This window comes from Diadema setosum, chromosome 1, assembly GCF_964275005.1.
Source record: "Diadema setosum chromosome 1, eeDiaSeto1, whole genome shotgun sequence".
NCBI classification, from domain to species: Eukaryota; Metazoa; Echinodermata; class Echinoidea; order Diadematoida; family Diadematidae; genus Diadema; species Diadema setosum.
In genome coordinates, this window is record NC_092685.1 from 1,504,002 (window position 1) to 1,528,589 (window position 24,588).

The 24,588-nt window shown below is 37.7% G+C and overlaps 1 protein-coding gene across 1 annotated transcript in view; it reads left to right on the forward strand.

Annotated features, from left to right (window-relative positions):
• Positions 1–24,588, forward strand: part of LOC140232693 (uncharacterized) — an 80,125-nt gene that overhangs the window by 33,326 nt on the left and 22,211 nt on the right. The window contains exons 7-20 of the mRNA XM_072312814.1: positions 10,211–10,303; positions 10,738–10,920; positions 11,898–12,058; positions 12,448–12,523; positions 12,971–13,228; positions 13,682–13,848; positions 15,621–15,727; positions 16,385–16,510; positions 17,962–18,151; positions 18,957–19,144; positions 20,255–20,318; positions 21,123–21,233; positions 23,430–23,587; positions 24,364–24,434. Coding sequence (XP_072168915.1) covers positions 10,211–10,303; positions 10,738–10,920; positions 11,898–12,058; positions 12,448–12,523; positions 12,971–13,228; positions 13,682–13,848; positions 15,621–15,727; positions 16,385–16,510; positions 17,962–18,151; positions 18,957–19,144; positions 20,255–20,318; positions 21,123–21,233; positions 23,430–23,587; positions 24,364–24,434 — 1,953 coding nt within the window. The remainder of the gene's footprint in view (positions 1–10,210; positions 10,304–10,737; positions 10,921–11,897; positions 12,059–12,447; positions 12,524–12,970; positions 13,229–13,681; positions 13,849–15,620; positions 15,728–16,384; positions 16,511–17,961; positions 18,152–18,956; positions 19,145–20,254; positions 20,319–21,122; positions 21,234–23,429; positions 23,588–24,363; positions 24,435–24,588) is intronic.

The following is a 24,588-nucleotide window of genomic DNA, read 5'->3' on the forward strand; positions in this document are numbered from 1 at the left end:
TAGTCATGGCTTCATAGTGAAAGAGAGAAGAGAAAAAAAAGATAAGCTGCCATTTGATGACTTTCCTCTCACTCACTGTGTCCCATGCAGGCAAAGTTTACATGTTCAGTCAGTGGTCCTGGATGATAACAAGGGGCCAGTGTACTTCGGTCAGATAGTAATTGTCCAAAAATAAAGATTGAGAATAGAACAGAGGTTTTATCAAAATTTTGATTATGCATGGTTAGAAGTGAATCTGAAGGTTTACGGTAGGTCATTGGTTCAAGCAGGGAGTCAGGAATTTACAATTGTTAAATTTTATGATTCACTTCCATTTGAACAACAAAAAAAAAAGATGACAAATGAACACTACAGCAGAATAAAACCTTGCCAAACTGCCATAGAATTGCTCATCTCAGAGTATGCCATTACAGCAAAGACTGGGTTGGCTCTTTAAAACACGCTGTTGAAGTTTTGGAGCCTTGCTTGGGAAAGAGACATCATAGCTGTCTGTTGGTTGGCAAACCCTTTTCTTATAAATGCCATCTAAAGGTCTTCAAGCCTTTCAGGGCTCTTTCATAGAGCAAGGCAGTACAACAGAAGCTTTGTAACGGAGATTAGAGCCATTAAACTACCTTGAACATTTTCTGTGGCATAATACTAGGTCTATTTTGACAGACCATGCACTGTTGAGCAGGACTACATGCTTGTCAACACACAGTTGCTTAGCATGTATAATGACAGTTGTAGCTTCAGCTGCCTTACAGTAGTGTGTCTTCATTATACCTCTAGTACTGGCAATAGTTTGTCAGCCAATCTTGAGTCCTGCAGAAGCAGGGGGGGGGGATTGGAAAACTCAGTATGGTAATGATATTGTTTAACAAAGTTTAGACAAGAAAGTCACCATTGAATACCAGTATTGCTTCATTAGCAGTTTTTCCAAGGCTTCCATGTGCATGGAACACAATGAATGTTTCTGGATGAGGAAGAAAAAAAATGCTGACAGAATGTGATGATTGTGAATTATTCTGACAGGCATCATACAGGAAGTGAATACTTCCTGCCTCCAATGTCTTTATGATGTTATCTTTCAACAGGCCACTTCCGTCCATAATATTTATGACTAAAAAAAAATGTTGTGAATTGTCAACTCCTATGCTAAAATCTATAATCTGATAGTTTTACTCTTATGCCACATTAATCATCATTTGTATAATTAGAGGTTGGTTTAAAAATGAATCCAAACAAATTTGTAAATTCTATTTGCACATGGATGCATGAATTAGCCAATCTACAAATGTTTTTGAATCAAAGGATATTTTTTTTTCTTCTGAGGACATAGCAAAAAATTCCCCATCCATCTGTACAGACATTTATAGCTAATGCATTTTAATGCTGGAAATTGCATACATTAGTTGTGAGATTGGGCAAGCCTCATACAAGCTCTGTGGTCATCACAGCAATCTTTGTTAAAAGAATATATGCAAGGATAGTCTTAGCAAGATCAGAAAAACAGGTTTATGTGTACAAAAGGAATTGGTCCTACATAAAAGCTTCTGGAAATGTCCTTATCTCAATTCAATTCAATTCATATGTTACATGACATTGCAATATACTAGCTGTATGCTGGATATTGTACATGCTCAGTCACTTGCTGAAGTGATCCTTTTTTTATGCTTGTAATTTAGTATATTTTTGTCTTTTTGCCTGAAATCAAATATCTTCTAGCTCATTTTAGATAAGTGTAAACACAATGTGCATCACGGGAAAGTACTAATTGCCCAGTTGTGGAAATAAATTACCCACCCACGAATTATGGTTTCAGCTACTGTAGCAAGTGGGCCCCATTGGTTTGTCGTGCCCTAGAGGAATGAAAATAATCACCATAATTACTGATGTTAATTGATTGATTTTTGCTAATTGCCAACTTTGGGTCAATTAGATACTATAAACTTCATGGATTAACGTTGCCCCTTTAAGACTGGTCTGTTTGAAATCACGGGAAAGGAAAGCCTGTTGGACATACCAGCCACTGGAGTATGCCAGGGTCCACATTTATGCCTGTCCATATTTAGATGCTGAATCTGTTTTAATAACCCTGGCTGTGTATGCTATGGAGTCAAAGAAAACTGAAGTACAAACTTGCATTTCTCATCACCCACGCCTAGTTTCATTTGGCCATGTGTGTGTCTAGACGAACCCTGAGACAGCTGGGGCTGTCCCATACCAGAAGCTCCAGCTGGACGTGATTAGGATACTGTGTATTATAATTGTCTTCCTCCCTAAACCTCAAGGTCTGATGCAAGGCTAATGGGCCATGACCAAGGCCAAATTAGTGGACAATCCATGTGAGGTGCTTACAATATTATCCACATATAAAATTCATACATCTAAAATTCATAGAGCACCTACTGCTCACAACAATAATAACAGTAAAAAAAAAAAAAAGCTGCGTCCAGCCTGCACATTGTGTATAATGAGCTTTCTGAGATACTCTGCTTTAAATATAATATGTGATTTAAAATTCTCCTCTTTGTGCTACACAGTTTATTGGTGCTCAGAGGTATTAAAAATTATTTCAGATGTAAGCCTTGAAGTCAAACTACCACGCAGTAATAATGCATGCCTTTTCCCGAAGCAGTGCATCAGACTGTGTAGACATACAAACCTGGGAATGGAAATCCTAGCCTTTGTAAATAGCAGGAGCAGCCATGATACCATCTAGGCACATGATATTTTTTATGTATCACACTGCTGGTAATTCCTTCTATTTGGAGGATCCTATCTCTTTATGCATAAAATTTGCTTTCCCCTGCCCCATTTGTCCATTTTCTTTCTTTTTCAATACATGCCTTTTTTTTACGTGTATGTAGGCCTATACTTTGAATATTAAAGAATAAAAACCAGATCTACAAATATTGGCATAAAGCTTTTTGTCCCCGCCGAACGAGTTCGAGCAGGGGACTATGAAACGGGCTCCGTACGTGTGTGCGTCCGTGTGTCCGTGTGTCCGTCCGTGCGTCCGTGTGTGATCAAAATGTTCAAAATGCTACTCCTTCGCCATTTCTAACCCGATTTTGATTCTGTTTGCTTTATATGATAGCACTACATGAGAGCTTTGAAACTTGTATACAGAATTTCAGTTGTGACCTTTGACCTTGACCTTTGACCTATATTGTACATTTTGCTTCAAAATGCTACTCCTTCGCCATTTCTAACCCGATTTTGATTCCGTTTGCTTTATATGATGGCACTAGGTGAGGGCTTCAAAACTTCTACGCAGAATTTTGACCTTTGACTTCTTTGACCTTTGACCTTGATTTTTGACCTATATTGTACATTTTGCTACAAAATGCTACTCCTTCGCCATTTCTAACCCGATTTCGATTCCGTTTGCTTTATGTGATGGCACTAGGTGAGGGCTTCAAAACTTCTACGCAGAATTTTGACCTTTGACTTCTTTGACCTTTGACCTTGATTTTTGACCCATATTGTACATTTTGCTACAAAATGCTACTCCTTCGCCATTTGTAACCCGATTTCAATTCCGTTTGCTTTAAGTGATGGCACTAGGTGAGGGCTTCAAAACTTCTACACAGAATTTTGACCTTTGACTTCTTTGACCTTTGACCTTGATTTTTGACCTGTATTGTACATTTTGCTACCAAATGCTACTCCTTCGCCATTTCTAACCCGATTTCGATTCTGTTTCCTTTATGTGATGGCACTAGGTGAGGGCTTCAAAACTTCTACACAGAATTTTGACCTTTGACTTCTTTGACCTTTGACCTTGATTTTTGTCCCCGCCGAACGAGTTCGAGCAGGGGACTATGAAACGGGCTCCGTACGTGTGTGTGTCTGTGTGTCCGTGTGTCCGTCCGTGCGTCCGTCCGTGCGTCCGTCCGTGCGTCCGTGTGTGATCAAAATGTTCAAAATGCTACTCCTTCGCCATTTCTAACCCGATTTTGATTCTGTTTGCTTTATGTGATAGCACTACATGAGAGCTTTGAAACTTCTATACAGAATTTCAGTTGTGACCTTTGACCTTGACCTTTGACCTATATTGTACATTTTGCTTCAAAATGCTACTCCTTCGCCATTTCTAACCCGATTTTGATTCCGTTTGCTTTATATGATGGCACTAGGTGAGGGCTTCAAAACTTCTACACAGAATTTTGACCTTTGACTTCTTTGACCTTTGACCTTGATTTTTGACCTATATTGTACATTGCCTACAAAATGCTACTCCTTCGCCATTTCTAACCCGATTTCGATTCCGTTTGCTTTATGTGATGGCACTAGGTGAGGGCTTCAAAACTTCTACACAGAATTTTGACCTTTGACTTCTTTGACCTTTGACCTTGATTTTTGACCTATATTGTACATTTTGCTACAAAATGCTACTCCTTCGCCATTTGTAACCCGATTTCAATTCCGTTTGCTTTAAGTGATGGCACTAGGTGAGGGCTTCAAAACTTCTACACAGAATTTTGACCTTTGACTTCTTTGACCTCTGACCTTGATTTTTGACCTGTATTGTACATATTACTACCAAATGCTACTCCTTCGCCATTTCTAACCCGATTTCGATTCCGTTTGCTTTATGTGATGGCACTAGGTGAGGGCTTCAAAACTTCTACACAGAATTATGACCTTTGACTTCTTTGACCTTTGACCTTGAGTTTTTACCTACATTGTACATTGGCTACAAAATGCTACTCCTTCCCCATTTCTAACCTGATTTCGATTCCGTTTGCCTTATGTGATGGCACTAGGTGAGGGCTTCAAAATTTTGACCTTTGACTTCTTTGACCTTTGACCTTGATCTTTTTACCTATATTGTACATTGTGCTACTAAATGCTACTTCCGGCGGGGACATATATTACGCACCGCGTAATTTCTACTTTTCCTTGTTACAAATTGTAGCCAATGGTCATTTTTGCGGCATGAATTTAACTTCTGTGACTTGTAGACCATGATAAAATGAGTATACTGCATGTACTAGTATTACAGAGATTTGTTGAGTACCGGTACACACTGCTGGTAAATTTAAAACACACGATAAAATTGAATGTGTACTACTAAATGCGAAGTTATAAAATAAAACCCAAAAAAGGATCTGCGCTACCTGTACATGTACTGGTATGTATGAGTACTTATATGGTATAGCAGCATTACACTGGCATTCAGTGCACTGTGTAGACAAAACCTTTCGCATACATTTCACTTTCGCAAATTTTGGCATCTCACGAAAGTTTTATGCACATGAAAATTTCTGGTTTCACAGTACATTGTAACTGATCCGATTATTATTTTCTCTTTGTTTGAGATGGGGAGAAGAAGCATATAATGTCGTCATACCCAACTACTAAAGAATTTTAGAACACAAAAGATATTCCAGTGCAGAGAATTAAGGAGCTGTGCAATGCATACATGTGCATAGAGGCATCCATAACTCCATTATTGCTAGGTTCAATTTTTATCCAACATTTTATTCCACCTGTGGGAGATTAAAGGGATCATAGTTTAGGTTGAGACCTAATTTCAGGTTTCTAACATTTTTTGGTGAGATAATGAAAAACCTCTTATGAAATACGAAAGAGCATGTAATTATATGAGGAATTCAATGTTTATTTGATGAAAATTGGATTTGAAATGGCTGAGATATTCAAAAAGGAGCGAATCTAATAAAGTGTGGGACCCACACTTTATTACGATCCCTTTGTTTTACTTTGTTTTTGGATGTCTCAGTCATTCCAAACCCGATTTTCATCAACTAAACTTTGAATTCCTCTTAAAATGGTATGCTCTGTACTCTATCATGAGTGTTTTCTTGGTATCTCGCAAAAAGTTAAAAGCCCAATTCTCATCTCCACCAATACTGTACCATCCCTTTAAATTGCATGAATTGAAACTTTATTTTATGGCAGCATTTAATAAGAAAAAAATGCACGAATTCAGGAATTAATTGTCAGAGAGATATTGAGAGTACTTTACTGATCGATGGTTTATTAGGGCTACATATGAGACAGTGAAATCAAACCTGATTAATTTCATGCACATTACAAAAATGAGCTCCAAATCCATTTTAGAGCAATGGACATAATTTGTATGATGTGTACCTCTCTTCTGTATGGGTATATTAATTTTAGCAGATCATTCAGTAACAGATAACAGTATAAAGTACCATGTTCGAAGGGAACATTGTGTACAGTGGGTATACATTGCATTGTCAAAGCCATCTTTCAGTGGCTTTTGATATTGATATAGGGCAGGGTAGCCATGTTGTTATTGTCTGTGAACATTTGATGTGATTAGCATTGTAATAACCATAAAGGTAGTTTTGTTCTTTGCTTGTAATTAAGACAAGAGGTGTCAAATTAAATGATGATACAATTATTCATATCAATTGCAGAGTTGTGTTTTGAGTTAACATTAAACAAGGAGTTGATGCTAGACTGCTCATGTAGGGATTATATTCTTATCAAGTACTTTGTAGAATCATGATCAGGAATCTTGTGATCTCCAAAAGATATTAAGGGTTACATCATACTAATACATGAGGTTGTCTTGCAAGAGTTTGATTCTGTGGAATTTATAAACAGGAAATGTCCTTGATCAGCAAGTTTTTGTCCTATCTTGAAATTATATTTTGTAAAACTAAACAAATGATACAAATGTTTGTTTTTGTGCATGTCAAGCTGTTTTGTTGCAACTGATTGACAAAGTGCCCTTCTTAGATATAAATAAACACCCGTTTTTCAGTATTTAAGTAGAAGCCATAATGAAAATTCATGGACATACATACTTGATTTGGGCATGGACCAATGACCTCTTGATTGTTAGGCAGATTTTGAGACGTCATATCCAAATGTCAATTAGTCAGTCAGTTACAATAAAGACAACTCGATGCAAGAATCATTCATTTGAATAACTTACGCTGTATGCTGTACCCTGTACCCGCTGCTATAAGGGATTAGATCCATCACTCGCTATTTGGGAGAAGGCAGTTTAGGAATGGATTATTACGACGCCTTTTTAGCAATCAGGAAGTAGTTGGTTCATTGCTCGTACTAAAATATTAAGTAATGAGTGTTTATTTACATTTATGAAGGGCAATTTGTCAATAAACAAATGATATCCATAAGCTGTGGCTCCTCAACAGCTACGCAAAAATATATTAAAGCTTTTGAAATTGCGTATATGATTTGTGTCATCTTTCAATCAACTAAACACACAAAAAGGAAGTGAAAAGTCAAACAGTGATACATGCAAGCTGTGATTACATCAAGTGACAATCTGTATTCCTTCCTGAATGACATTAAACGTGTATCCTCCTCATTGTTTCATGACTATGCAAAATGAGGTCAACTTGGGTTTTTTTTTTTCTCTCTTTTTACATTTAGTAGTAGTATGTTATTTCTTATATACATGTAGCATTATATCTAGTTAAAACAACTCAGAGCACTTGCTGCTCTCTCCAGAATGATGATATTAAACAAACTTAACTTGGGGGAAAAGAATTTAAAAAAAAAAAAATTATAAAAAGCATATTGTATGAAATACAAAAGGTACAGGTAAATAATAATACAATACAATATAATACAACACAAGACAAGACAAGACAAGACAAGACAATAACAATAACAATAATGAAGAAGAAATTACATCGAATTAAAAAAAAAATGAGTATGATTAGGTGATCTTTTGAATACAACCTTTTATTTTTCACAAACTGTTAGTATCATTTCTCGTGATGATGGTTATCGAAGATGAGGAAATACAGCGGGAGAAATACAGCAAAGATGGAAGAGGGAAGGATCAAGAGATCTGTGCCCAGACAAAGTTCCTATCTAAGGTCTCGTGAAGGGATGTTCTTGATAATGAGGTGTTGTCTTTCCCTTGAGATCAGAAAGTCCTCAGTAGGATAATGATCTCATTCTCAAGGGATGTAATTGTTGCTATGGTTACTCAGTCCTTTCCCCATCAAGACAACCAGTCAGTGTGGTTTCTAAAAATGGAATGGATTGAATAGATTGGGATGCTTTTGAAGCTGTTGGACAATCCATGACATTCGCATTTTTGTGGTATGACCCAATCTTATCAAGTCCATCAGCTGGCTCTTCTTATTGATATCAGGGATGTCATCTGAATTGTTGCAGTTGGTATTACATGTATGTATTCATTGCTCTTAAAACCTTGAGTATAAACATCCAAAGTTACAAAGTGGCTTGCTTCTCCTTTTTTCTTTCTGGTCTTCTGCTTTTGAAGAGCAATTTTGATTACTTTTAGGTATGGAATCTATCCCACATACAGTATATAGGACTCCTGCAGGAAGTATTGTACAGTGTATAAAGATAGAATTCAGTGGACTGTCACTTGCCAGTCTCTCTGGGGTCTGCAAGGAGAATAACTTTCCTGCTCTGATTATATACACTGTATGTCAGTTTCTCTCACAGCAGAATTTGTCATTTTTATCCATTCTATTTGGAAGCGTATATGTATTTGTGTGTTTTTATATCAAGTTTTCAATTGAAGTGGCCTGTTTCTACTGGTTATTTCAGTGTTCTCAAGCTTCCATGGTAGGAAAATGCTCTATGTGAGATTATCGTACACCATCAGTGGGTTTTACTGGGGAAAATGGAAGTGTTCAATTTTCTTTTCATTTTTCTTCTATTATCATGACATCTGTAGGCATCCTCTGGTCACCCTAAGCAGGGAGGTGGCTTCCCACCTCCCTGCCCGTAGATGCTGATTTCTTGCCTATCTTGGGTCATGAATGTGTTACTGGGAATTCACAAAATTATACATAAGCTGTGACTAGGAACTCTAAATAGGATAAGTTTGCCACTAAGTTATTACTTATGGCTACAAGTAATCTTTCTTTATTTACTGACTTTCAAATTCAAGTCTAGGTACATTGTACCATGATTCCATGCAAATAAAGGCTTTTCAATTTTAAATTATTCTTTGTTTGTTTGGTGGTGTGTTTTTTTAAGGGGGTTGTCTAGAAAATAACACATCTAATTATAATTAGTTGAATTTTGAATGAAGAAAGCATGTTTGTTTGTTGTTGGTTTTTTTGCAGCAATGCTGATAGACAAATGACTTGTGGACATGTCATATTTCTCTCCTTATACAAGTGTACAACAACTAGATCATTTAAAACAAAACAGCATAGTCAAAACCATTAGCTCATAACAAAATTTAGTGGTGTGCCCAAGTTCCCCGAGGGAAAACACTTTGTTTATGATCAATATCCCTCACTTAAAATATAACTCTTTGACCTACAAAGGAGGCGAGAGTTGTCCCTCCCAAGTTTCGAATCATGGGATCAATTTTGCTTGCAGATACAATCTTTGTCTCGTTGCCTGAGGCCTATGGCTCCCACAACCTCCTGTCTTTGGGACAACCTTATCTGTCTCTTGCAGCTTCCTTCTTCTTTTGGCCTTGAAATCTGTCAATAGAGGTATCTTCTTGGCAGGAGAAAACTGGATTTCATTACCAGAAATATCAAGTGAAATTTGCGTAGCATATATTCCACACATTTTACAAATCAATACAAGATAGTTTGGGATGTGTTTCATCATGAATGATGTGCATTCGTTTGCTATCCAAATGCATCTAACTGAATACATGTCGGTGCATGTATGTCTGTCAGTCTGTATGTCAGTCAGTCAGTCTTCCCTTCATCTGGCTCACAGATTGTGAGAACTTTTCTCAGTTTGCATATACCATGCTGTGTTGTCCAGTGTTCTGTAAAACTGAGTGACATGTGACTGCTGTAAGAGGCATGTACGATGAGGTCAAGGGTCACACTTGGCGAGCATGGACCTGGAGCTGTCTGAACAAGACTCAACTGGAAATACCTATTTCTCATTCCGGCACTGTGGTTTTCGATTGCCACATCAACCACTGGTGATGGTGTTTTACATTGGCTCTATAAAATGACATATCAGTATTTGATCAATCGAAGCAATTTACCAGGTCCATTGATTCCTACCCAGGGTTTCCACCTGTCATAAACACTCTGACTTTGCAAGTCATCAGACTACCTAAACTTTGTCAGTATTGGAATTTATTTTTTTTCTTTCATCTTTTTTTTTCCTACAGCCGATTCAGCATTCAGAATCAATATGAATGTGCCATTAGTTTTCTTGTTTTCTGTGAGGAATATTCTCAAAAAGTATATTTTCTTTCTCCTTTTCATCATCTTTTATGTGCACACAGATAACTGGACTTTCCTTCTCTGAAGATGGAAGCTCCTTTGTTGCTGTTGGCAACAGATGTGTCAAGTTCTGGTACCTTGCAGCAAAGAGCAAAGTAAGTTTTGTGTGGTAAAATATACGAATACCATGATTGGAATGTTAAAAGAGGAATATGTCTACCTTCTTTCTATGACTTTAAGCAGATGATTTCTTCTAAAAAGGGACAAAAAATGTTTAATGCATACAGAACTATGGCTGTATTTGTGGCTGAAGATAGATAGATAGATAGATAGATAGATAGATAGATAGATAGATAGATAGATAGTGCACATACTGTAAGTGCTGATGATATCATTTTGCTTAATTTCCCCTTTGTGTTCTTTTTACATAACTCTTAAATGACTGTCATTAAAAGCAATCAACTTCATACCATATCTACACAATGCTCCGCATGTGTACTTGTATCTCTTAGTCACAGTTTACCTCCTGATAACTTCTGTGTGGGTAAAACAAAAATTGATATAGATGTTTGTTCCTTTGTCTGTTCAGACGAGACAGATCCACGCCCTTAGCGGTAGATCGGGAATCCTGGGAGAGCAAAGGAACAACTTCTTCTGCAGCGTGGCACATGGACGAGGAGAGAACAGGGACAAGGTGTACGTCATCACCAAGTCTGGCTTCCTCTGTGAGATCAACAGCAAGAGACTCCTAGATAAATGGGTGGAAGTCAGGGTGAGTGTGTAGAGAAGAATATCAACAGTGTTTATTACTGAAGGAAAAAAAAAACGCAAACAAATATTATCAGAAAATTATTCAAATGCAGCGAAGAAGTACTATAATCCTTATGATGTGCAGGGGATGCATCAATTTATGATTTGTCTTTTCCAAACACATGTGCTGTTAAATATATGATTACACAACATTTGCTCCTGCGACAGTTGCTCAAGTCTTATTTTCTCCAAGGACTTCAGGTTAGAGTTGGGATTGTGATAGGGTATTAGATTTAGTTTGATGTGAGGATTAGGATTAGGGTTAGGGTTATGTTTGTGGATAGAATTTATGTTTGGCTTAGCATGCAGATATTTTGTGGGAGCAATTGTCGCAGGAGCAAATGACATGGAACTGAAATATACAGTCGGCTTAATGGCATAATTTACCATTTGCAGATGAAACAAAAACCCAGCATTAGTACTTTAAAATAGTTCTAAAATGTGAGTTAGGGATAGAAACAACCACTGCAAAAATTTGAATCCGTATAATCGATGTTAAGTGTTGTTAAATACACAAAATGTGAACAATAGTTATAATAGAAATGTTTCCAGACTAAACTGTCTGCAGTTACGGTTTACTGAGAAAAACACTGATATCTCCTTATATTTTAGGAATAATGGCGAAAATTTTATATGGTAGGATGTTTTGTGATACAACTGACCTACACATATGCATGAAATGTGATATTTGGAACATTTTGAAAACACTGCTCCCAAAGGTGAACTGGACCTTTAAACAAGTCTGCCATGCTGATAACAAGTCTGCAATAGTCGTCAATCATGCCTACTATCATTAGAAAGCGGGCTGATATTACTTTCAAACCCTGATCCAGAACATTTTTAAAAAGAAGACCAATATTAAGCATGTATGGCATGATTATTGTACAACTATTTTTTGTTTTCTCTGTAAATGAAAAAAGTTTTTGTTTTCGCTTTCAGACGACTGGTGCACATGGCGTAGTGGCCACTGAGGAGTATGTCTTTGTTGCCTGTGACTCTGGAGTCATCCGTCTATTCAATGCCTCCACGCTACACTTCATCGCTACTCTACCCAGGCCTCACTATCTGGGGGTCAACGTTAGTGCTGGCATTGATGCAAGGTACAATCAGCTTATCAGCCACCCCAGATACAGTGAATTATGATTGAGCTCAAAAAACAGGTTGTTATTCCAAAGTTTGCCAAGTCATAATTTTCATATGGCAGTGCACACAAATGCTAAGTTGATCCTGTATGTTTCTCAGAATGTCAAAAGACATTGTCTGCCATTTCAATATTAAAGTACGTTGACACCCCACTACTTCTGTGAGAACAAGGAGACAGGTGCATAACACACTCAACCATATATTTCTCATTTTACAAGCTATCTTTACTCATATCCACACAGCCATTCATCTTACCCACCTCATCATATTTGTCTAATTGACTCTTTGTAACTCCATTATTGTTCTGAAAATGATTTTGGTCCATTTCATTTGGTAATCTCCCCAGCCACATGCTAGCACACAAGGACAATGCCAAGTACCCTGATGCCATAGCCATAACATTTGATGACATCAACAAGAAGGTGAGTACAGCGTGCAGTACATCCATTCAGTTTCAGCCTGTGTTATTGCCTGCACTGGCAGAATGAAGAGTTAATTTCAATGAATGGTATATTTCCTTTATTTGTTTTGTGCTTTCTTTCCTCCTGTTTGCTGTTTATCAATTTGAATTTTGTTATTGGCACAAAAATAGGAGCACTGCTAAGTCACAAATTGCATTTGCTCATAGTATTGCTCTCATTTTAATGCATATTGGTCGAAATTAGTACAAGGTATTTTGTTTTCCTCTATAAGATGTTAGTATTTATCTGTCCTCATCCCAGTGAGGAAGTAACAAGGAAACAAATTTTGTCAAAGAGATGGATTATGAAAATGATTTGACCCAGAGCTGATCTGCACTCTTATAGAACTCTGAAATGGTCTTTTGATGTCTTAGCAGTGAATGGAGTTTGTGTTTGTCTCCCTCACAGTTGACCTGTGTGTACAACGACCACAGTCTGTACATGTGGGACCTCCATGACCTACGGAAGATTGGCAAGCAGTGGTCTTTCCTCTACCACTCAGCCTGCATCTTTGGCCTGGATGTCTACCCAGAGCTTAGCGACGGTAACCGGGCGGCTCTCCCCGCTGGGTCTTTCCTCACCTGCTCCTCGGATTGCACCATTCGGATCTGGAACGTTGATCCCACCATGAATACTAACATCTACAAGCGCAACATATACAGTCATGTGAGTCACAGTTATCAGAGAGGGATGTCATTAAAACAAACACTGCTACTACTACTTCTACCGCTGCTACTCAACAGCAGCAGCAGCAGCAACAACAACTACAACTAGGACTAGGACTAGGATGTACAGAATTGGTTGTAGACACCTGTGTTCTCTGTAATATAGTTGTACTGAAACTTAGAAGAACACTCGTGATAAGATTAGTGGTAGTGATGATATAGTATGTTGATTATGATTGATTTAAAAAGTAATTTTTCCAGTGGCAATTGTAGTCTTTTTGTACTCCAACAAGTTCTGTGCATAAATCTTACAGGAGCAACTGTTACCGCTAAAGTGTGTTCAGGAGATATACATGTAGTTGATATTAGTAGGCCTATTTGTATTCTTTTGTGCATGAATGATGCTGAGTAGTCTCACACAATTCATGACCGCTAATGTTTGCCCAATGTCTAGGAGCTCCTCAAAGTGCTGTATGTGGGTGAGGATTCCTTGGAGAGCCTCCAGGATGGAGAGCCAAGCCAAGCAGGAAACACGGACAAGGTGGACACTGAGAAGGGCAAGACAGGCATCAGATGTGTAAGGGTCAGTCCTGATGGTCAGACACTGGCCTCTGGTGACAGGTGAGATGACCATTGACCATCCTTATGTCCTTTCATACACTTATAATGAATATATGGTCATGGCATGCCTTGCTGCCATCTGGGGCACTTCCATCATACAGTGCATAACACTGTGGGAAACAGCTATCATATTTGCCACAGAATATCTGATTAAGAATTGAAGTATGTTGATCATATAATTTGTCAGAACATTAATCCAAAGTTATTATGGTATGACTATTCATTTTTTTCATATAAGACAGCAAGAAATGAAAACCTGTTGCCTCCTTTTAACTCATGTAGATAAATTCTCTATGCCTATACAATTGTTTTTTCTGTTATGAATGATAAAGAAATGTATAGCTGATACCCCATATCAGAGACAATGACTTAGGATGATCTACTGACAGAGAATTTCATTTCCTCTGTACAACCTGTCATAGCCTTATATGTCATATGCTTGGCTGCCTGACTAAGATGTAAATGATTGAAATGAAATCTTTGCAATAAAAATATGTAGTTTGGCATCTATTCCGAGCATTGACTTATTGATATATACATAGCTTATGTCTATAGACTTCGTAAGCCTTCATTGACCTTTGGCTTGTTATTGTCGAAGGTCCAAAGAATAAGACAAGATAAAAAAGGGGATTGCCATACTAAGAAGGTGTGTGAACACATTGTTTAGAGAACAGTGCCTGATAAGATTTAGAATAGGCAACTATTTCTGCATGTGACAGATTAGATTCTATTTCATATATGTTGTTCAAAAGACAGAAATTTTTCAACAAAGTAGTTCCTACATTCAACAAGTAAACTAAATTGTTATTAACCCGTTTAGGACGGACTGATTTTGCTACAACACGCATTTCCCATAGACACCTGTCTGAGTATACTCGGGACTCGTCCTCAACGGGTTAATAAAATGCATGGTACAAATATGATGATTCTGTAGTTAACTCAGACTTCATATTGAAACCCCAACATCTAAACAAAACACACACAAAGCTGTAGAGTTTGATGTACCCTGGAATACATATGTTAAATTTGCATTTCTACTTTTCTGTACACCACACCTTAATCCCAGTACAATTCTCAGTGTACATCATTAAAGGGAAGATAAACCCCAAGAGAAACGTGGATTGAGTGAAAGCAGCAACATTAGTAGAACACATCAGTGAAAGTTTGAAGAAAATCGGACAATCGATGCAAAAGTTATGAATTTTTAAAGTTTTGGTGTTGGAACCGCTGGACGAGGAGACTACTAGAGGTTATGACGTATGAGTGGACAACAATACCAAGAAAATATAAAGAAAATTCTACAAAAATCCATTTTTCATGAAAATTACAAATTCCATCAACTTGATATTGACATATGTTAAGGGTAGCAATTATTCCCCCTGCTTTCTGAAAGAGGTTGGTCCATTGCTCTTTCATAATTCTAGAAAAGTGAATTTTCGTTGAATTTCCTTTATATTTTCTTTGTATTGTTGTCCACTCATACGTCATATCCTCTAGTAGTCTCCTCATCCAGCGGTTTCAACACCAAAACTTTAAAAATTCATAACTTTTGCATCGATTGTCCGATTTTCCTCAAACTTTCACTGATGTGTTCTACTAATGTTGCTGCTTTCACTCAATCCACATTGTTTTTTGGGTTTACCTTCCCTTTAACACACAATGGTGTATTTAGACCTCAAGGAAGGACACATGCCATAGACTACATAAACTAAAGTTTATAAATGGAGTACTTTGAGTTATCTCACTGTAGCCTTGATATGACCTCTCGACAGGTCCGGCAACGTGAGAGTTCACGACCTCCAGTTCTGGGATAAGGTACACGAGATAGAGGCTCATGACTCCGAGGTCCTATGTCTGGAATACACACAGCCAAGCACTGGTGAGAAGGTCTTACCATACTTAGTATCCTACAGTGCAGTTTACTAACGGGTCCTGCATTCTTCATTTATTACATGCATTTTTTATTCAAGATGCAAGGGTTTGGTTTGCCACCATTTCTGTAATGTCAAGAGTTTACCCAAGAGTTAAACCAAGAGTTAAAATATTCAGACACATTACCCAGATGACCAAGTTGTGTTTGTTAATTCAAGAGACACACAGACAAACACAAGCACAGATGCAGACACACACAAGCACAATGGTCATGTAATGTACATGTACCAGCATATGATTTTTATTTCTGTAATGAATTCTATTTTATGTAATTTTTTATATTAATTTTTACTTATTTATTCTTTACCCAGATCAATGTTGTTTAAAATTTAGCATACAATTTTTAAGATATACTTTTCTTTTTGTCATTGAGTTAGGTAAATTGAAATTGCACAAAGTCTAGATTAATGAACTGTTATGACTTGAGAGATATAGTTGTGCATAAGAATATTACTAATGGTCAACTCATGATTTTTTTTTTTATTCTGCAGGTAATCATATTCCTAGTATTGATTAAGCACTGTAATGCAAAGATGCATGTAAAGAGGTTTCCTAATAACACCTATTGATGACCCTCTTTGTTTCTACTCTCTCCCTATGACAGGCTACAATCTATTAGCATCGGCCAGTAGGGACAGATTGATCCATGTCTTTGACATGGACAAGAATTGTTCTCTTGTCCAGACCCTGGATGACCACTCATCCTCCATCACATCAGTCAAGTTTAACAGTGAGTTTTGCCTTGTACTTTTATCGCCAGACCAATTCCGGATATTCACTGTAGCTTTATTTTGACATTTGTTTCATGAGAATTTGCTTTGGTACAAAATGTTTCATTTGTTTCTGTTTGTGCAGGAGTGAGGAAGATTAGGACACTCTTGAAATCATTTTTTAGAGATACATGTTTGTTTGATTTGTTTGTTTGATTTATTTTTCTTCCAACACAATTTCATACATAAATCAAAATTATTTTCAGTAATATCACATGGAATATCAGCAAGCAGATTACAAGTACATGATTCAAAGAAGGAAAATCGATGTGTAAATTAATTTCATTAACAAATTATAAATCGTATTACCAATTTTCCAAATAATTATCTGAGAAATTATGCGGAAGAAGGACTGCCACTATAAGCAAAAGCTTGAGCACGTGGCAGCCCAGGGACCTATCTACATAATACACAAAAAATTATATTGTTTGCGGAATGGAGAAATACTACAAAATATAAAACACTGTAAATACATCGTTTTTTACATATGTATAGTGCATAGGTACGAATAAGAGTAACGTGAAATATGATGATGATGATGATGGTGATGTATGATGATGTTGACAGGGTAATGATGAAGAAAAATGTGATAATGAAGATGAAAGTGATAGTGGTGATGCTGAAGATAATGAGAATGAAATGAAATGATAGACACAGAAACATTGCGTATATTTATTGTAGTTTTAAATCCAATTTACAGCAATTTACATGTATTTAGTGTCATGTGGTTTAGAATTATGCATGTAGGCCTAGTAGACTTGAGGTTGACCTGGGCCCGGTTTCATAAAAAGTTGATATGATAGCAACTCTTGCTAGAATGGCAATCGTCATGGTAACAATGAGAATCCAGCTTCCTGATTGGCTGTTGCTATTGGAAGTTGCCATTCCAGCAAGAGTTGCCATCCTAACATCTTTTATGAAACGGGGCCCTGGTCTTGGTAATCTGAAGTGATGTTGAGCTGGGGGTTGTGACGCCAACCCCATCACACATGAATGGCATCAGCTGATACCCATTTACTACTTTATGGAATGTAGCGGTATGCTAGGGGTGTCACTTGTGAAAGTTGTGCATATCTGTGTAGCACAAACTCAACAATGCTAAAGTCATAGAATGTCATACAATGCTATATAGGTATATGCAGGGCTTGACATTAGCAGTGGTCTGGGGCCACAAAATAAATATTAAAAAAAAAATGATGTCTGGCCATCAAGTCTTTAGAAAGGCTATCTTATGGTGGCCCAACGAGGAAGCTAGAATTCAAAATGTTATTACAAAATGCCATTACATTTCTTATTGGGTCCACCAAAATGTCAAATTCAAAGGTTTAAAAAAGTTAGTGTCAAGCACCAGTATTATTCATGAATGGATGAGTTTGTAGGGGATCAATCATGGCTCATTTTTCCCTTTCAGAAAATGGAGAGCAGCTCCAGATGATCAGCTGTGGAGCCGACAAGGCTCTCATGTTCAGGATGGCTGTCTTCAACCCAGACCTGCAGTTTGTCCGTAACCATCATGTTGTGAGCAAGACCACCCTCTATGACCTGGCTATAGACACCACACAGAAATACATCACTACTGCATGTCAGGATAGAAGTCTCAGGTATGTATTCTAAGCTATGAGATTTCAGATTTCTGCATGAAGCAATTAAATGATAGCAGGATATGATGACGCTAACCAAGCCATAGCCATATAATACAGCCCTCTATAGATGGCCAACTACATCTCACTTTCCTGTCCACAATAGCTAAGATGTCTGGCGAAAGAGCATCCACATTGCTGCATTCATGCAATAACAGAAAGAGCTGGAGGAGAATTACTGCATCAGTGATTGCAAATTGATGTCCCTGGCAGAGAAGAGAGAGAGAGAGAAATAGATGCATTATCTACATGATATAACTTATAGTCAAACTATATCATGATATTAAACCTGCATACATCTGGTATGGTCCAGCATTCATCAGAATAGTCATCAAAATTATATTTTGGTTACATTTGGCATAATGGGAAAGCCTTTCATATGACATGACAAGATGTAAATTGATTAGTAAACTTTTTTCGTTTTATTTGCCTTGTTTCGAGTTTAATCTTGACTACCATCGGCAACACTCATGGTCATACATCACAGTTACAACTGAATTGAGACCAATACAAATATTTGATGAATCCATGAACGAAAGTTTCTGTGCATTCAGCTTTGATCTAAATGGAGAATATATTGTGCATTGAGAATAAAAGTTGAATAACCAACCATTTATGTTCCGCATTCAATTCTCCCACCCACTCCAATTGTATGATTTCCAGTTATAAGTTGAGACATGGGACACAGGTCAAGAATTAAAGTTGGAAAAGACACAATGTTGATGAATGTCTTCATGTATTGTTTATGTGTCTTTGTCTGTGTCAGGATCTACAATGTGGTGAGTGGGAAGTTGAAGAGGACATACAAAGGAGCTCAGAGTGATGAAGGAACACTCATCAGGGTAGAGTTAGATCCCTCAGGGATCTATGCTGCTACTAGCTGCTCTGACAAGAGTCTTTCCATCTATGACTTCTACTCTGGGGAGTGTGTAGCCACCATGATGGGCCACTCAGGTGAGGAAGTTGTTGCCTTTAGTACAAAAAATGTAATTTCCCTTCTTGAAATTGGATATCAATTTTAGTCAATAGACAAATAATTTGAACAAACTGATGTACAGTTTGATGTAATAAAATTGCTACGAACATGAAAGGTCGTGTAGCATTTAGATCCCAAATGTGTAGCAAACTGCTGTGCAATACTGGGGGGAAAAATTATATTTCTTGTCATAGCTTCCAGTGTGTTGCCAATTTGATGATCTGTTGTAGAAGTAGCTTCATGTAGAAGATTTGGCAACAATGACTAGGCATCCGGACAAGTTGGGCTAAGATTTTTAAGTCACACTGAATACTAAGTAATCTGGTTGGCTGTCTGTACTTATCTGTTCAAAGCTATTTAAGAAAGACTCACCACCCTGATACTGCATGTTGCACATTATCTGTGAGTAGAATAGATAAAAAGACAGAACTTACAAGTGAGGACTTTGTATAAGTTCAATTCTTTGCCTGAATCCTTTGTTTGTACATCTAAACAATGTCCTGATAGTCAAATCATTATTGAATAGTCACACTACAATACAACAATGCTACCCACATACTGTAAAGCTAGAAACATTCATAGTATGAAACTTTAACAAATTGGAGTGAACAGCCTTTCTCGTGCCATGAAACTTTTGCAAATTGCCATTGCCATTCAATGCATTGTGTAGACAAACCCTTTCATGTGCATTTTACTTTCACAAATCTTGGCTCCTTGCTTAATTCGCAAGAAGTTTCATGCACATAAATAATTCTGACTTTGCAGTAACATCATTACAATGACAAAATCCTGTGTAAGGTGCTAATCCCCTAATCAGTGGTGTGCTTATTAAATCAGATAATCTTAAACTGAAATGTTTGTCTTTATTCCATAACCACCTCATGTCAAAGTGCTAGGAGTGTTGGCTTGAAAGAAGGATATCTCTTACCTTTGTCCCGAAACAGGTTGTTTCTGCAGAAAACAGTAGAGACACAAGGACAATGATGTAATTGATGTCAGACCCATAGTGATGTACATTAATGTGGTGTTTGAATGTTTTCATAGTAATACACTCTCAATATATACTTTGAATTGTTCCTGTTAAACAGAGCTGGTAACAGGAATCAAGTTTACGAGTGACTGCAAGCAGCTGATTTCAGTGTCAGGGGATGGGTGAGTTTTGTAGTGGTTCAAAGATTCATTCTTAGTTGCATATTTAGGGAATTTTTCTGTTAGATTAGCTACATTGAGTAAGAATCTTTGGAAGTGAGTTTTAATTATCATCACAACAATGATAATTGTGACTTTAGCCAGTGTGGTGATAACCCCCTTCAAGCTTATAAAGTGGTGAAAATGAGAAAGATTAACCAGTGTGTGCTGCTGAGAGTGGTATCTTCTTATGAATGTCTTGTATTCATGACCAAGGTGATATCTTTGACCGCTATATGATATGTTTTAATGACCTAAAGCATGATTCATCACAGAAAGGTTAATGTTAACAATGCACAGTCATTCTGGCTAATACAGTTAAACATGTCTGTAGTGGCCACATATTGGAAACAAAAAAGATGACCACTATTGACAGCAGACTACTGTAAGCAGGGACTTTAACATGGCATTTCTCTTGGAGGGAATTTTTTGTAGTGGCTGTATACAGCAGGTGGCCGCTAAGACAGGTTTTACTGTACATTGATATGTTTTCAGTTTCATACACATGATTGGTCTTCTGCAGATATTGGTCTTCTAAAGATAGACCCATTCACATGAACAATTGACAAACATGGAAAACACACAACATTTAACCCGTTGAGGACGGACTGATTTTGCTACAACACGCATTTCCCATAGACACCTGCCCGAGTATACTCGGGACTCGTCCTCAACGGGTTAAAGCCTGGCTGCCATGACATATGAAAGGCCCCCTAAACCTGTCATACACCCCCTGTGTCCACCTCACACCCTTGTCACTCTAAACAGGTGTATCTTTGTGTGGAAGCTACCCTGGGAGCTGACACACAATATGAAGGAGAGACTGAGAGAGATGGGGGAGAAGGTGGTGGAGCCTCCACCGGAGTACAACATCCTCAGGTGAGCACACATAGAAAACATGATGCTTCGTGGGTGACCCAATTCATTCACTGCCCACCAGAGTACTTACCAAAACCACAAATAGCAGTGCTGGTCAGCGAATGTGTGCATCAAAGCATACACTCTGTAACTGTCGACTCCAGTCCAGGTTCTTTGGCTGTGTGTGTACTTAAACAGAAATTAGTGGTAAAGCTTTATGCTGTTCGTTACAGGGATTCTCAAATATATCCCAGCTGGGCCAGCCTTCCCACTCCATGGTTTAAACCCTTATTCAGCTGGGAATGGTATGGTTAAAGATGATGAAGGACTTGAGAAATTTGGTAGAGTCCCTTTGCAAAGAAACTAGAGAGAGTTTGAAGAGATCTCCACATACAATGTATGACCTTTATCTGATATTTTGTTGCATTCTCCCGTGTCTCATTTAAATCTGTGTTCCTCTTCTTCTGAGCATGCCTTTAAGCACATATTCTTCATGATAAGCGCGAGCAAAAGCATATTACACCTGTAAGATACTTCTCTGTGTAAGATGTGTATGCCATCAGGCCAGGCAAGTATTATACATGTAAGTGCATGATTGAAAACAAGTTTTGAGTGTGGTTCGTCAAATCACAACCATCAGGATTGGTTTATCGCTTACATTACATCAACTACTCACACAGTTCTCCATCAATTCTAAATTGATTCCACATGGATGAACAGGGATCCCTTACACAGTAGAAATAGTGTTTAGATTATGGTAATAGCCTTAACCCTAACTAGGCCGGGGGGGGGCCTCCGAGGCCCCCCCCTCGACGTTCCGCGCGATGTATCGCAATCGCAAAAAGCTATCGCCGCGACGTTTCATGACTTTTTTCTTTCGAGTCTCCCGCATCTTTTGACACCAAATTTGCGACGCCCGGGCGCGCGGTTCCGAAGTTACGCATAAATATGTACATGCATGTCAGACCAAAAATTGCTCAAAAACGTTAATTCGTGTACAATTTCAATGCAAACTGTGCTTACTGGCAAATTTCATAAAAGCATGATTATTTTGGTGTTTTATTGATTAAAATCAATGAATAACATATTTTCTTGTTCGGAGCGATGTCGCGGACAAATTTCATTGAAAAAACAATGAAAAACATAAAGTCGAAAAAACAAAGAAATACATAAGAAATTCAAAAAAACAATAAAATACTTAAGAATTTTTTCTGATATCACAATTCTTTTTTATTACATTTGCTAAGGACACTAAAAAGAATATTTACACAAAAAATGTGCCTGTTTTGAGCTTTATTTTGTGATTTATACCAATTAGTCTGATTTTATGCATCATCATGCATAAATTAGCATAATTTAGCATAAATGATGATTTTTTGAAAAATTAAGTTCATGGTATTTTAGATTACATCATAGGCAATGTGTGTGCCAATTTTCGTCGTGATTGTGCGGTCGACGGCCGAGATCTGGAGGGGGGGCCTGGGAGGCCCCCCCCCCCGGCTCTATCAACTACCTAAATAGCCCGGCCTAGTTAGGGTTAACATTTTGCTACGATTTTCAAATCCAACTATCAGTTTCCTGTCAAGAGTTTTTGCTCAGACCGAGTTGCACGTGATATGTGATGTTAGTAATGTGTTATGCTTATACCGATGCGTTTAAAGGGATGGTACAGATTCGGTTGAGATTGAGCTACATGTTTCAAATGCTTTTTTATGATAATTTTTTAGATAATGGGAAACCTCTTATGAAATATGGAAGAGTGTATGATTCTAAGAGGAATTCACAGATTATGTGATGAAAATTGGTTTTGAAATGACCGAGATATCCCAAACAAAGTGATCCTATTGAAAGGTGGGACCCACCTTTTATTAGGATCGCTTTGTTTTGGGGGTATCTCAAACCACTTCAAAACTAATTTTCATCAAATAAAGTTTGAATTCCTCTTAGAACTCTATGCTCTTTTAAATTTCATAAAGGGGTTTCTAAGTATCTTGCAAAAAGTTTTGGGCTGAATCCTCACCTCAACCAATGATTTACAATCCCTTTAACTGAAAGACCCAAGATTGATAGAATGACATCCTGTTTATAAAGTCCATGCAATCAAGGATTGTTCAATGGTAACAGGAAATCAGCCACGGTCATTATGAGCACTGCACCAACACAGTGTGTTTGTAAAATGCTGAGACCTGACTACTTCCACTGAATCCTATTTGGTAGGAGAGGCACGTACGTCGTCCCACCAGACTTAACCCCAGAACCCAAGGCAGCCATCATCAACGCCTGGCAGGCAATGCATGCTGGGACGGAATTCAAGCCAGCCATGCAGTCGAGACCGGACACAGAGGATGAGATGGAAGAAAGACAACCAGATGAAGGTGAGAACTGGGCTGGTGTAAAGTAGTTTTGTACACCACTCAGCAGAAGGCTGGAGTTGAAATGTCATTGTTTTCAATTGTACAGGAAAGCATTCAATGTACTTACCTCTATTAGAGCAGTGTATTTATGTTGTCTTCATATTAGTTTACATGTATGTCATATTACTCCCATATGCTTAGACTTCAATAATTCTCACAAAGGAAAAGAACTCATTTCTAGAAATAGAGATTTTCATGCATTTGAAGTAATAGAATATTCTGCTTACCGGTGGATATTATTCAGACCTTTTCTTTCTATATTGCTATCATTTTTTATGTGTTTCTTTGCTTGTTTGTTTTTGTTGTCATGTGGATTAATTTCTTTTACAATATTTCATATTGAACCATATGGCATGATTGAGTTTTTCTGTACTGATAGGCCCTTCTAGAATTTACATATTCAATGTCAAAAGGGCGACTCTACTAATCCAGAAATGAAAATGAGAGACAGATTGCTAGGATTTTCCTCTGCTTTGTTTCAGTGGGGTATGCAAAGTTTTAAGTAGAATGTATTCAGACTGCAACACAGTCTGCCTGTCAAATGATTGAGAGCTCTGCTGTAGAGATCTGCTCTGTAAAATGCAAGTGATTTCTCTTAGAGTTTTGTTTTGTTGTTTGGTTGTTGTTTTTTCAGCTCACCCAAGCTGCACAGCTCAAGTGAGCCATTGTAGTCATTCACTGTCCAGCATGATGAGTTGTTGCTGTTGTACACCATATTCTATCCCACTTCATTCCAGGTTCCTCCCCCGAGGAATGCAATTTTGATGCAGGATTATTACCTCTCTGGGCTCAGAAGCAAGTCAACCAGGTATGCAGAGTTTATGTCACTGTTACCCTTTACATACTTTGTTACGAGATAAACACACCTGAAGAAAGTTATCAGTGCTGATTATGTTGTTCCAATATCAGTGCTTTTGTTATGTGTCATGTAATTTTGTTTTCCTGGAGTTGCTAAGCAAGAA